At 43.7% G+C, this 13,844-nt stretch overlaps 1 protein-coding gene across 1 annotated transcript in view; it reads left to right on the forward strand.

Moving 5' to 3' along the window:
- thsd7ba (thrombospondin, type I, domain containing 7Ba) overlaps nt 1–13,844 on the forward strand; it is a gene marked incomplete at both ends in the record, with an annotated part of 44,531 nt that overhangs the window by 14,081 nt on the left and 16,606 nt on the right. Inside the window, 3 exons of the mRNA XM_084478275.1 lie at nt 8,422–9,403; nt 11,458–11,706; nt 13,328–13,497. Of these exons, the coding sequence (XP_084334401.1) occupies nt 8,422–9,403; nt 11,458–11,706; nt 13,328–13,497 (1,401 nt within the window). The remainder of the gene's footprint in view (nt 1–8,421; nt 9,404–11,457; nt 11,707–13,327; nt 13,498–13,844) is intronic.

A 13,844-nucleotide genomic window follows, 5' to 3' on the forward strand; every position in this document is an offset into this window, starting at 1 on the left:
TTTGACCTTCCTGATAAATTGCTGCACTTGGTGAGGCGGGAGCTGATTAATGTCAGCGGCGTCATGAGAGCAGGGTGGCAGATGGACGAGATGGCGGTGTTGATCCCAGAGCTCAGGTCGTTCTGCGTCAGGAGAGAAATGCCATTTCATATAGTTGGTCCACAGAGCGGTGGAATTAAAAAAATACTTTTAGTGGCTGACAAAGAGCGGTTCCCAATGTCACACGTTTCCATTCATACAAAGTATAAAGGCTGACATTTGGGGCCGATACCCCAGATCTAGCGGTGGAGGACAACTGATTATCATGACCATCAACCACCCAATCACCATCTATAAAAAAGTATCACATTGAGATCCTGTGTTATATCTGGTTTCTTGGTCTGTATAGTTAAAACAATAGTTGTAACTATACAAAATATGATGAAAATATAATTTAATATGATGTATTATAGTCAATAGAGGTTTTTCATTCTGGTCAGATACAAATATTAATTATTCCCTGATTCAAATAAATCGCAGTCTTTGATTTTCTCAAACCACTGCAGTTGAGTATATTATGCTACTGTAGGTAAAACTTAAGAGTAAAGACAGAGAGCAGAGACAACAAAAACCCATCCCCTCCCTCCCTGTTCCCTCCCTCCCTCCCTCTCTCTCAGTTAGAAGTGTTACCTGTGATTGACAGCCAAGATGGATTCCCTGACCCAATCGGCAGCGGTCTAAGCAGTCTAAAATCGAAATAGTCTCATACAGAGCAGAGAGCGAAGTCAACCAGAACCGATATTTCACAGTACATTTCACTCACTAATAGCCACATATGGCGTCGACATTTATATCAAATTATGCTCAAATTATAGCAATCGTAGCTACGGCACCTTTTAAAGCAAAAAGGGGTTAATTGACGACCTTTTGGCATTCCCAGAAATGGCATCAAAGCTTTATGTTGTTTTCTCAAGTACAGACAGTGAACCCCCATGGGTTGGTAGTATGTTGTGAACCTTTTGAACCCCCATGGGTTGGTAGTATGTCGTGAACCTGCAGGTGTTCTTGGGCAGTGCACAGGGTCTTTCATCTCTTAATGACCACGTCGTTAAGAGCCCTCCTAGTCTCCTCTTGCTTTCCCACTTGTTCAACCTTAGTTTTTTGATCACCACTACAGATTACCGAGTGGCTTCAGCTCTGTGCAAATCACTTAATTTTTCAAACACAAGATTTACATGAGCTGAGTACAGTGTTTTTTTGTTAGCTTTTATTTTGTGAAAGAGCTGAATGAAAGGGAGGTTAGCAGACTGGAGCCAGATGCGATGCCAGTGATATATTCTTCTGGATGCTTGTAGGAGCAGTGGGCTCAAGGTGGTAGGGTGGCGATGTGTAGAGCAACAGCCGGCGTCCACAGTAGCAGTACAGGTCATCGGGTACAGAGAGAAGATGTGTTCTTTTCTGCCTCCAGGCAAAAGCCTATGTAAAAGAAAAAACATAAATTCAATAACCATCTGTAGTGTAATAACATCAGCCGTATTAAAGGCCATGTTGTAATGAAAAAGAAATCGAATGATCTATTCGAGTGGCAAACCTGTAAGGTCACGTTGTTTTTGTCAATAATGCCTTCTTCAATAAACGTTCTGCATGGACCAATTTTTACATTAAAGAGATTTGCTGTGTTTTCGCTTCCAGCTGAGACTTTGCTGGACATTTTATTGCATTTTAGTGCTCTTGTGTATTGTAAGTAACTTATTACTTAGTAGTGTATAATACGTGTGCGGTGCATCTTCAGTGTGCAATATATAAATATCAGGCAGGCGGGGGACATGTTTGGAATATATCTAATCCAATAATTCAGATCCTACAAATCAACATGCTTTTAAAATGTAAATTTAGGCCTTTAGCAGATAGATCTATCTAATAATTGCTCACCAGACAGGCTTGCTGTCTGCAGACCCAGTGGCCATGCAGGCCTGTCTTGGTTCACCTCAAAGTCCCCACCCCTCTGGATACTGCTTCATCTGTGTTCCCTCTACCACCATGACAAATAGAACTTCAACCTGGTCTTTTGCTGACTTTGGTTGCCTTACGTATTATCTAACACAGAAGCAGAAAAGAGTAGTTTCGATTTGATAAAGGGCAATGCAAAGAAACTTGACAAAGCAATCAAAAGCTAACCCAAACACTGTTCATGTGATGCAATAGGGATAAACAGTATGTGGCATTTACTTTGGTGTGGTGCGCCATTGGTCTCCTCAGCGAATGTAACAAGAATTACATACCCAATTGTATCCTTTGGCACCAGAGAGGGAAAAACCAAGAACAAAATAAAGTCCTTTTAAAAGTATCACAAAATATGCTGGGAAAAACATTTAAAGCACAAAACCCAGCATGACACCTTGAATAAAGAGCTCCCAATACGCTGCACCCAGGAGACTGGGTGAAAAAAATATATACTACATAATATACTAGTCAGAACTACAACGCAGCATTGAAACCACTTCTAGACTAATACAATACTGGGTTAATAATACCGTAATACACTCATTTAAATAGTAATCTATTAAGCTATGATTGAGAAAAGTTCTGACATTGCTTTTGTTTTGTGTTAATAAGGATTATATCAGGTTGTATCTTACATATTATCTTGCATATATTTGATTTAACAATACACAGCCCTATCGTTATGTGTTATGTAAGGGATAATGTACAGAACGCCGGTCATTATCAGGACAATAAGTCCCGACAGGGCGATCCGGGCACTGAGGAGAAGCAGTGGTGTCTTATGTTCGATAATGACCGGCGACGTTCTATACATTATCCCACTTATTACACGGCTACTTGCCAAAACGAAAAAATAACTTCACACGGTGTGTCTTTTTACAATGTATTTGTTACCAGCATTCGTAGTGTTGATCAGCAGAGAAATTGTCCACCAGACAAGACGTTGACGTCGCTTAGCAACCGAGTACGCTGGGGTTAATAAGTTACCGGACTACTTGCAGAGTGATACCGGGAAGTGAAGTCGGGCCCATGCAAGTGAACGGAGCATTCCACAGCACTGAGAAGAGCCCTGTAATAAGGTTAATTATTGGTTTGAGGACCTCTAGAGTATACAGCATTCTGTAGACAGTATATACAGTCATTCTGTGACAGGTACCTCCAAAGACCTACGTTTGCACATATTGCTGTTGACCTGCGAAGTCCCCAATTCAATTAAGTGTAAAACAAGGGGGGAAACAATCTATTTTTACACACTGTTCCCACATAACCAGCACAGTCAGCCTCTTCATCCCCAGGTGAGGCTGGTTCCTCAAAGACTTTCACATTGTGTCACACAGTGACCCTGTCCACCTGTGGCATCATAGGCCTCACCAGGGTGTTACCTGCGGATCCTGCCTGTAGATATGGCCATTAGTTCTGCTCCTGTGCTTATGGGAGAGAAAATCCCCAGGTCAGCGGAAGGCAGACATCCTCAGAGTGAGTGACATCCTATCCAATTACCTGGCACCCGCTTGTGGCCCGCTGCCTGGCCGCGGCGAGTCGATCTCATAATGCAAGCGATTACCGCAGAACGGAAGAGATTCTGATCACGAAGGCTCCTGACTCCGTCGTGTGGGTGGCTGCTGTAACGCATCTAAATGGCGCTGCAGTGGTCTTTATTTTAGTGTAAACACGTTGATTCTCACGCAGATCCCCCCTGCCGTGAGTGGATTGTCAGAGCTCAGAATCAAAGTATAGGGATTGAGCAGAGTTTTGGGGGATGAGTTTATGAGCAGGATTTCAAAAGAAATATAATGTTCGTTTACAGATTAACTCTTCAGTCCCCTGTGGCTTTTAAAGAGAGGAGACAAATTGATTTTGTTTGGAAATGAAGTTTGCTATTAATTGGACCACGTTTTTTCTCGTTGATGGTACTTTTAACAAAAATCCATTAAATCACTCAGAGAAGTAAAACTTCCCTCCTCATATATTTTTTTATCAATAATTGAAATCTGTTTGTCCGTGTGCATATCTGTGTTTCCTTTATCTTGTAGGAAAGGTCTTGTCTAACAGATGGGTTTTCAAGTTGCTAAATAAATATATAAGTACATTAAATCCACAAGTTTGCAGTGGGCTGCAAAAGACAGATTACAAGCAACGGTGGATAGGAAAGGAGTCATTCTTGACCCTGAAAAAAATTCTACTTGAGCAAAATAGCAAAGCAGAAATATCCAATCCTGGCATCAAGGTGGAATATTGTTGACAGTGACTAGAGCAAAGTCTTCCTCACGATGAAGCCTGTTGGTATTGACTGTGTGGTTAGGCTTGCATACACTGAGACTCTCTCCCAAAGTATCAACTAAGTTGTTTGTTGTTTACTTCCCTCTACTTGATGCGAGGAGTTTCGGTCTGTCTCAGCACCTCGGTGCCCTTCTGATCCGAGCTATTTGTTGTTGTGTTGCCTGACTGGGCTGCGTGGCCACCCACTGTAAACTGAAGGCAGACTTTATTTCATGCAGTGAGATCCACGTTCCCTGCCCACACCTATAATTGCTGAAAAACGGTGTTGAGGTCGCATCCCAGCATTTTGATATATTTTTGTTCTTTGTTGTTTTGTTTTTGCAGCTTTTTTTACAAATGCATTTACATTTAGCGGACACTTTTAACCAAGGAAACTCACAAATTATGTTGAGAACAAGCAAAAGTATGCAATCAATATTGGAAACAGTGTTAAATAACAACAGGGTAAGCACAGCTAAATAAATCCGAAACGCTTTTTAGGTTTCACCTATTGAATGCATTTATACACTTACAGGCTTGGAATGCCAGACCACAAACCTACTCTCACGCCATTTCAATGGTCTGTCATTGTTTGGAAACAAATAAATCTCATTGCGCCTTGATAGAGCTATAATTATGTTTCTTTGTGTGTTCTAATCTCAAATACATTGAGGCATTCACTGTGAGAATCAACCAACCGTCACAACATATTAAAGGGTGGCGTTGAAAACGGTTTGCCTGATTGTGTTAATTATTGTTACTGTTACTGTTAAAATGCATTGATACCGATGCAAACAAGAAAAGGGATTCACCTTTTTCATGTTAGGAGCTGCTTTATTGCTATGCAGCCTTATGCAGTATATCTCTACTCATAATTAAAGATGGGACATTAAAGCAAGTGCATTGTTGATGCCTTTAGTCTGAACGTGAAGTGATGGTGGATTCCCATCGGAGACGTAAGGAGTTTCATACCCTCGAGGTGATTCATCACTGGCAGACATTTAGGTTGTACTTGATGCTTTATCTGAAGGAAATACCACACTTTAGGCAGCAGCTCATTAAAAAAGTGTGAATGTAAGCAAACATGGATAATTACTATATCAAATGCTACCAATAGTTAATAGTCAGAAAAGCTTGAAAACGTTTTTGCTGCAACAGCTAATCCACTTCTTGTCAGGAATCATGAAGCTCTCCAGCATGGCTTTGGGTTGATGTGGTTTGTATCACTGATGCTTCATAAGAAGTGTTGTGCTCACCGACCCCAAATCTCCCTAATTTACCAAGTAAACACCTGGTCCCAATGAGCTGATTCCGACTTTTTTCCAGAGATGGATTGACTGGTCGATGATAATCTTGTAACTTCCGCATAAATTAATGTTGTAATTAGGTATGCACTTCACTCCTCATAAATTACCATTGATGGAGGCGTTGCATGCTGGATACCTTTTTTGCATAATGGCACTCAGTGGCATAGGTATCATTTAATTAAAAGTGTTATGACAAAGGACGGGTTCACCTAAACAACCAAACTCAACCCAGGGAGAAAAGTAGAAGATAAATGGAGAAGCAGATGCTGAGGTGTACTGAAAAGCATTTACAAGTTGCAATGCGGTAAAATAAACCTCCCTCTAGGTTATTGGCAAACACAAAATCACCAAGTGAGCTAATTGTTTCATGAGTTATGAGATGGGGAAGATGCCAGCAACACTGCCTGCATTATTCAATCTCTGTAAGGGGTTCACATGTCAGCATTACACACTCCTTGCTTTAAACTAGAAGTCAGCCGTCGTTCAGCAATGGCTTCACTTAAACGTTCAGTGAATTGAAGAGAATCATTTGAGTTCCTTTTTGTCCTTTATGAGAAACACAGGATGTAATTCTAAGATGATTGGGTAAAGCTTGTCTACGTTCACACTTCCACTGAGTCGAAATGTATAGTGTGCCCATAGACATTTGTGAATACAGATGTCCCTGCAAGGGGGCATATGGAAGTGGAGTATATGATTAGTATCCTGTTTAAACCCTTGATTGTAATTATAAAAAACATTTCTGATTATATATGAAAATTGAAGTGATTGCCCTGACAATGGAGAATGTTCTGAACAGGAACTCCATAAACCTACACATATACATACATACATGTACACACCCAAAACCCAAAGTTGTTAGAGGATCATCATACCTGATACTTCAAAAATACTATGAAATTCTATAAACAGTGTACAGCATTCAAGTGTTTCCGATTTCAAACGGGTGCAAAATCAAATGCCTTGAAACTTGTCGGGGACATAACTTGGCACTAGTTTTAATTGAAAGGCATATTTGTTGTTGTTGTTTTTTAGTCCCCTCGTAGTCAAAGTGTAATTAATACCACAGGGTCCATTAGCGGTCAGCGGGAGAGCTCTCCTGTGAAGTAGTGGTTCTGAAAGCTGTGGGCATTGGCCACCTTCCCCCCCCCCTCCCCTCGGGGGGGGAGTGGAGAGAGAGAGGTGGAGGGGAGGGGGTGCTGATGCTGACAGACAGAGAGGGAGTCATTATTCAGAGAAGAGGGGAGCATGGGGGAAGGAAGTGTGACTTGCTTTGGCTCAGTTTCCCCCCCGTCCAACCCATGTTAATGGAACCCTCCCAATCGCGCCTCGATAAATCACGCATGGGCGACACAGACGCACACGTACACAGACACATGCACACACAGACACGCACACACACAGACACTCACACACACACACACACACACAGACAAACAGACACACACGCATGCACACACTCACACACACACACACACACACATGTACATGCACACAACACCCACTCAGTGTTCCGGCTGGGGAAATGAAAAGATGGTGCAGAGGATGTGTGTTGGTGGGTTGGAGATAGGAGCCGTCGGTGACCACATCAAGCATGGGAACCGTTAGGAAACAAGCTCTTGCATGAGCAGTCACCGAGCCCCCACAACAAGATAACAGGAAGAAATACATACGCTTTGTTTAATTCATGCAGTAGTAGTGGATGTTTACAAAATATGGGACTGGCGAATGTATTTTACAATGCATTTTCCTAATAATTTACTGTTTTACGAACTCAACTATGCATCCCGTATGCAACCAATGTGGTTTTTGAATTTGTACCTCACGCAGGTTAAATATGATTTAATTAAAGATTTGCTTGTGTGTGTGTGTGTGAGTGTGTGTGTGTGTGTATGTAAATGTGCACACATTCATGCATGTATGCAATACAAGTACAGAAAATGGGACACATAAAATGAAATGACCATGGATTCCAGTTGTGCTTTGTCATCATTGCTTGCATTTGTCATTATTATCACTTTCTTCTTCTCTTCTCTTTCCTTTTGCTATATTAGAGTTCCTGTCGACATTTGAATTGAGGATTGTACATATGATAACGTTAACATCGTGGGTTGAGTTAGACTCTATGTCTCCATTAATATTGCAATGCTGGGGACGTGTGGAGCCAATGATCTGCTCCGATGAACTATGAAACAATTCAGCAGTTTGAAATATTGCCCTCCAAAGCAGGAAGTTACAGCCAAGCAGCAGAGAGTCGCCGTTATGATTGTTCAAATGTGGGAAACGTAGGGTTTACTATGGCTCTGGTTCATCGTTCTTTGTTTTAAAGAAAAATAAAATAAAACTCTTAAAACAAGTATCCATTTGAAAGCAATTTTTCAAGCCCAAAATACTGATAATTAAACAAATTGTATTCCCATTAAGCAAGTTGAAACTTGTTTTTCCAGCAAGTATAGTTGCAAAAAGTGTATGTTACTGACCCAGCAAGACGGATTGATTCAATTTCGCTCTTGTAGGCCCATGCCTGCATGTTTTGGAAAGGAGGGCAAAAGGACAGGGAGGCTAAATGAACAGTTTGATCTCATTTATTAACACCCCATTAGTCTGACCCAGTGCCATATTTGTGTGTGTCTGTGTGTATGTGTGCGGGAGCGGTGATGACCAACACTTTTGTATCGCCGACCATTGTCAGTTATAATTAATTCCTCGCTCCATCATAAAGACAAACACAAAGGTTAATTGAATGCCTTCAATTTGCGCTTGATTGCACACCACTTAATGACTTCAAACAATGGAACAAAACACACTCTCCAGAGCTGTGAGAACGCAGGCTGACATTGTTTGTGTGTCGCCGCTCTGTGTCGGTCTGCAGGTCAGTGGGGTCACTGCACAGGGGAGGAGTGCGGCTCGGGGGGGCTGCAGACCCGGACGCTGTGGTGCGTCCACACCGAGGGCTGGACCACCCACCACTCCCACTGCCCGCAGGCCGACCGGCCCGAGAGCCGGCGTCCGTGCTTCAAGGTGTGCGAGTGGCACCAGGACCTCTTTGAGTGGGAGGTGTCGCCCTGGGGCAGCTGCTTCCTGGTGCCCTTCCTCGCCAACGAGCTGAGGCCCCGCCCCTCGGAGTGCGTCACGGCGCAGCACGGCGTCCAGCGCCGCTCGGTCCGCTGCGTGCGCACGGCCAACCGCACGGCCGTGGCCGTCCGGATATGCGAGTTCTTCTCCGGGAGGCCGTGGGCGGAGCAGGCCTGCCTGATCCCGTGCCCCCAGGACTGCGTGGTGTCCGCCTTCACAGCCTGGTCGGGCTGCAGCAGGACCTGCGGCGCCGGCCTGCAGCACCGCACCCGGCACGTCCTGGCCACGCCCGTGTTCGGCGGGGCGCACTGCCCCAACCTCACCCAGACCAGGACTTGCTCCAACCCGACCCCCTGCCCGTCGGGGGCCGGCGAGCACCGCTACAGCCTCAAAGTGGGCTCCTGGAGCGAGTGCCGGCTGCCCCACCCCAAGGACCTGGTGTCGCTGGGCGGCAAGACGGCGGTGGATTACAGCGCCACCGCCGCCACCCCCACGGAGAAGAATCTAGTGAAGCGGCACGCACAGGACTCCCTGCCCGCCCACCAGCCCCACCCCCACCAGCAACACCACCAGCACAGCCAGAACCTCCATGGTCAGCCCCACCCCCACCAGCAACACCACCACCACAGCCAGAACCTCCATGGTCAGCACCACCACCACCTCCACCACCACACACCGCCCCATCCCTTTAGCGGGCGCATGTCCTGGGAGCTGGAGGTGGGATATCAGACGCGGCAAGTCCGCTGCACGCGGAGCGATGGCAAGAATTCCATGCTGAGGTAAGCCGTCCCTGGCGTTCCGCCTCCATTATTCACTCAGGGGATTAGCGGTGCACCTGAGTGGAATCCCCCGGCGATAACGACACGCAATTCTTGGTCCCCCTTTTTTTTTTTTTCTTTCAAGTGGAAATCCCAGATTAGCATTAAAGGTGCCGGACCGACTGGCTTTCTGAGTCCTTGGAAAGCGGCCTGTGAAGCTCTTCCAGTTGCATGGTCTCATGTCTGCGGTTCACTTAGTGCGCCGTACCGGGTCGATCGGGGCCGTCCGACTCAATTAGGCCATACAGGTAACTCAAACCAAACTAAATTGATTAAAATTGAAATTGCGTTTACGCGTTCCTTTGGTGCAACAAAATCAAGGCTTTTGCTTTCTCTTTCATAACACCTGTGGGGCATTTTAATGGAACTATTACAATCAAGGTATGTTCATTGTAATAAAGTAGCAATTATTCTCTGGCCATTAACTTTTCAATTATGGTTGGATTATGTGGGAACTGCCATTTTAGCAGTCGATTCGCACTATGGTGCAATACTGCGCCATTGTACTAAATGTCAATTGCTGCTTCATTCCTTACTCCGCTTTTCAGACTAACTGGTATTTTCGTTGGATAATAAGGGATTTTCTTTTCTGCATAAAACTTATATGCAAATTCATACAGACCCACACACAGACAAACCCATACTGTTAGCGTGACATTTGGTTAAAAAGCATTATGGACGGCTGAAATTATGCAATGCCGAAAAAAGTGATCGCTGATATGTTGTATTGATAAATTGTCACAATCTAGATGGTGGAAAGAGAGACTGTTTGCTGACTTAATTTGCATATACTACATTAATAAATGTAAGTACATTTGCTCTAGGACCGTAATCTCTTTATGGTAACCATGGTACCAGGAATCTGTTGGCCAATACTGCTCAATTAAGTTACACTGTAGTGGAGCCATAACCATAACCATAACAATATTCTAATTTGGATTTAATAATTAACTTCTCCAAATTGGTCCTGTGCTGATTGCATTGTGAGAATCGAAAACATTAATATAGTTATTCAGTTTTATAAAAACATAGTTATATAACCACTCATGTTCAGGAACCAAAAATGGGAGCCAGTGTTTTCTCCCCACTAGGTTTATCACTACTTTATTTATATAGCACTTTTTATACACAAGGCAGACTCAAAGTGCTTCACATATAAACATTGTCATACAATAAAAGAAAATAATAGATAAGTAAAAAGTAAAATAAAGTAAAATAAAAGGTCCGGCTGGAGATGGTTCACAGCGCATGGTGACCATATTCACTTCTTAGTCACATCAGGGCTTTTGAATGTCTATTTCCCACCTGAGTTTTGGATTCATTCCGCTTTTCTAATAACTAGAAATGTCTAATTACCAAGTAAAATGCTCGCCAAATCTGTGTGGCGCTCAGAGCGTAATACACCTAACTAATTAAATTGTCCATTTTAAACAATTAACATTTTTAATTATGTAACTTATACATTTATTCATGTTTCAAAGTGTGGATGGTGGTGCCTGATTTGTACCTTTTTTACGTTTTGAACTCTGATAAGAAAATTGAGGCTTTTGTCCTCGTGGATACGACTCTGCCTTTAAATGGTAATGTCACACATTTCGTCAGACCCCCAGAAAGGTCATTTGTCCGTCAGGGGGTGGAGGTACACCACGTAAGGTCCACCACGTGGTTGGCATTTCTTCCATCTGATGTGCCATTTTCAAGCCCCTCTGAGCAGGCGGCTTCCTTGCAAAAGGCCTAATCAAATTCCAACCCCCGCTGACATCTGTCATATTTCTCCTTCATACCTCCCACCTGTCTGTCTGGGCACCCAATTGATCAAACAAGGGTAATAAAGGGCATTCACTTTGAAATGCAGAGATTTTTTTTTCCTTTGGGTAAAATATACATTTCTTAGTCTTAGTCTCATCTTTAAACATAGTATTCTATATTCCTACGCTTTTAGTTATTCAAAGACAAACACACATGTTTCGTCCTTCATTTTGAGTTCCTCTCTTGCCTCTTCGTCCCCTCTGCAGTCTATGCACCCAGGATGACTCCCCTTTGACCTTCCAGTCCTGCGTGATGCCCAAGGGCTGCGAGACGTCTGATTGGTCCTCGTGGAGCCCCTGCTCCAAGACGTGTCGCTCCGCTGACCTGTCGCCTGGTTACCGGGTCCGGGCGCGGTCGATGGCGCAGATTCCCATTGGTGGAGGGAAAGAATGCCCCGCCCTTGAGGAAAAGGAAGCCTGCAACATCATCGGAGACCTCCTACCCAACTGCCCCAGGTGTGGAAGGCTAATATCAAGCGTTTCCTTTGGCTTTGCATGTCGACAGCGAATTATCGGTGTGCGTACATACCACACGCCTGAGGCCCTAATGCAAATGTGACACTCAACGATGATTTTAGATTTTTCCCTTTTCATGCTATTTCACCTGAGCGCATTGCAGTCGCGTTCTGATATTATAGATGCCACCAAACATCCACCATGTAATGAAGGGGAAACAACAGATTTGAACTTTTGACTACGTTATTAGCCATAATAGAAGTAGTGCGAGTCGTATTATCAGTGTCGTGATTGTTATTAGTGTTAATAACCCCAAGGTGCCTTATTAACCCTGTGTTAAAGGAAGTGTGCTACACAGCCTCATTGTTATGACTGGGATGCTTGCACTGAGATGAGTTATGGATGAAACAATATGCAGTAAACAAAGAGTCAATGGAGAATATTTTGTTTTCCACTGTGTTGATTAGATTTTTTATTTGCTGATGTTACATGGAGTGCCTCAAAGCAGAAGCTTTTCATGATTAGGGAAAACTCATTATGGAAATGAAGCATGTGATAGATTACTAAAAGCTGTGCTGATTTTATTTCCTTCTGCGATGCCACGTTTGTCATAGTCAAAAGCAAGCTGTATATATACATATGATACGTGTGTGGGTGGGTGTGTGTGTGTGTGTCTGCGTGTATTCTCCAGTAGGATATGAATGCTATAAAGATTTACACAAACTCAACCTTACAGGGGAGTGTTCCAGCCTTACCCCAACCCTGATATCTATTTCAGAAACACGCGTTTAGTGCTTTAATCAGGTCTTTATTATGTAATTAATCATAGATTAATCAGCCTTCGGCTATTTTCACAAGCAATTGTCCTTAGTGTCTACTACCTGTTAGTGTGTATGTGTGTGTCTGATGTGAGTGCCTGTGTGTGCATGCTATTGTTTTCATTAATCAACCTGTGTTTGTGCATGCGTGTGCATCGTTAGCCGAGTCTATGGATGCATGCGTATGCAGTACATGCAACTTTACTTCTGACAGTGTATGTCCATGTCTGTCTGTCTTCTTGAACAGAATATGTAACTGTCTGTGAGTATGTACAGTATAATGTTACTGTGTGTGTGTGTGTGTGTGTGTGTGTGTGTGTGTGTGTGTGTTTATGTAAAGTATATGTCACTCTCTGTGTGTGTATGTGCAGTCTATGTTAGTGTATGTGCATACGCGCAGTCTATGTTAATAATGTGTATGTGTGTGTGTGTATATATAACTTTGTCTGCATCTGTATGTACAGTAATCACAGTATGTGTATGTGAGTGTACGTGTATGTGTCTGTTTGTTTAGGTTTGTGTTGACAGGAAGTGTAACCCTAGGTCTGTTTGGTGTTGACAGGAAGTGTAACCCTAGGTCTGTTTGGTGTTGACAGGAAGTGTAACCCTAGGTCTGTTTGGTCAGGTTCGTATGGACAGGAAGTGTAACCCTAGGTCTGTTTGGTGTTGACAGGAAGTGTAACCCTAGGTCTGTTTGGTGTTGACAGGAAGTGTAACCCTAGGTCTGTTTGGTGTTGACAGGAAGTGTAACCCTAGGTCTGTTTGTCTGGACAGGAAGTGTAACCCTAGGTCTGTTTGGTCAGGTTCGTATGGAGGACCACAGACTGGGGCCTGTGTCGTGTGAGCCCCCTGCTGGGCGCCCAGGACCGGCGTGCGGGCAACGCCAGCGTCCTCTGTGGAGGAGGGATCCACACCAGGGAGGTCTACTGCGTCCAGGTCCCTGACCCGTCGGCCCCTCATCACAGGAAGGAGGGTAAGGAGCCTTTCACTTCCTCTCACTGAGGTGAAACTCATGGGGAAGGGCCGTCATCAACACATCACAACTCCTATCCCTGAATCCACATCACACACACGGCATGTTTCCCGGACAAAGTAAAAGACTCCGGAGCCAGAGCAACCGTCCAAAAGCGCTACATCCTGTCAAAGCGAAAGAAGTATAAAGTCTTGCACAAGGTGTTTTTAGCTTACTTACGATATGATTTATCCTACGTATAATTTATTGTAATTAGTAATTAATAGGCTTTGATATCAGTCAGCCAATTATCTCTTACAAAGTGGCAAAGGCTATACACATAGCAGATCAAGTATTATTATCTCTTA

The sequence above is a fragment of the Micromesistius poutassou genome (assembly GCF_964030765.1).
Source record: "Micromesistius poutassou genome assembly, chromosome: 14".
Taxonomy (NCBI): domain Eukaryota; kingdom Metazoa; phylum Chordata; class Actinopteri; order Gadiformes; family Gadidae; genus Micromesistius; species Micromesistius poutassou.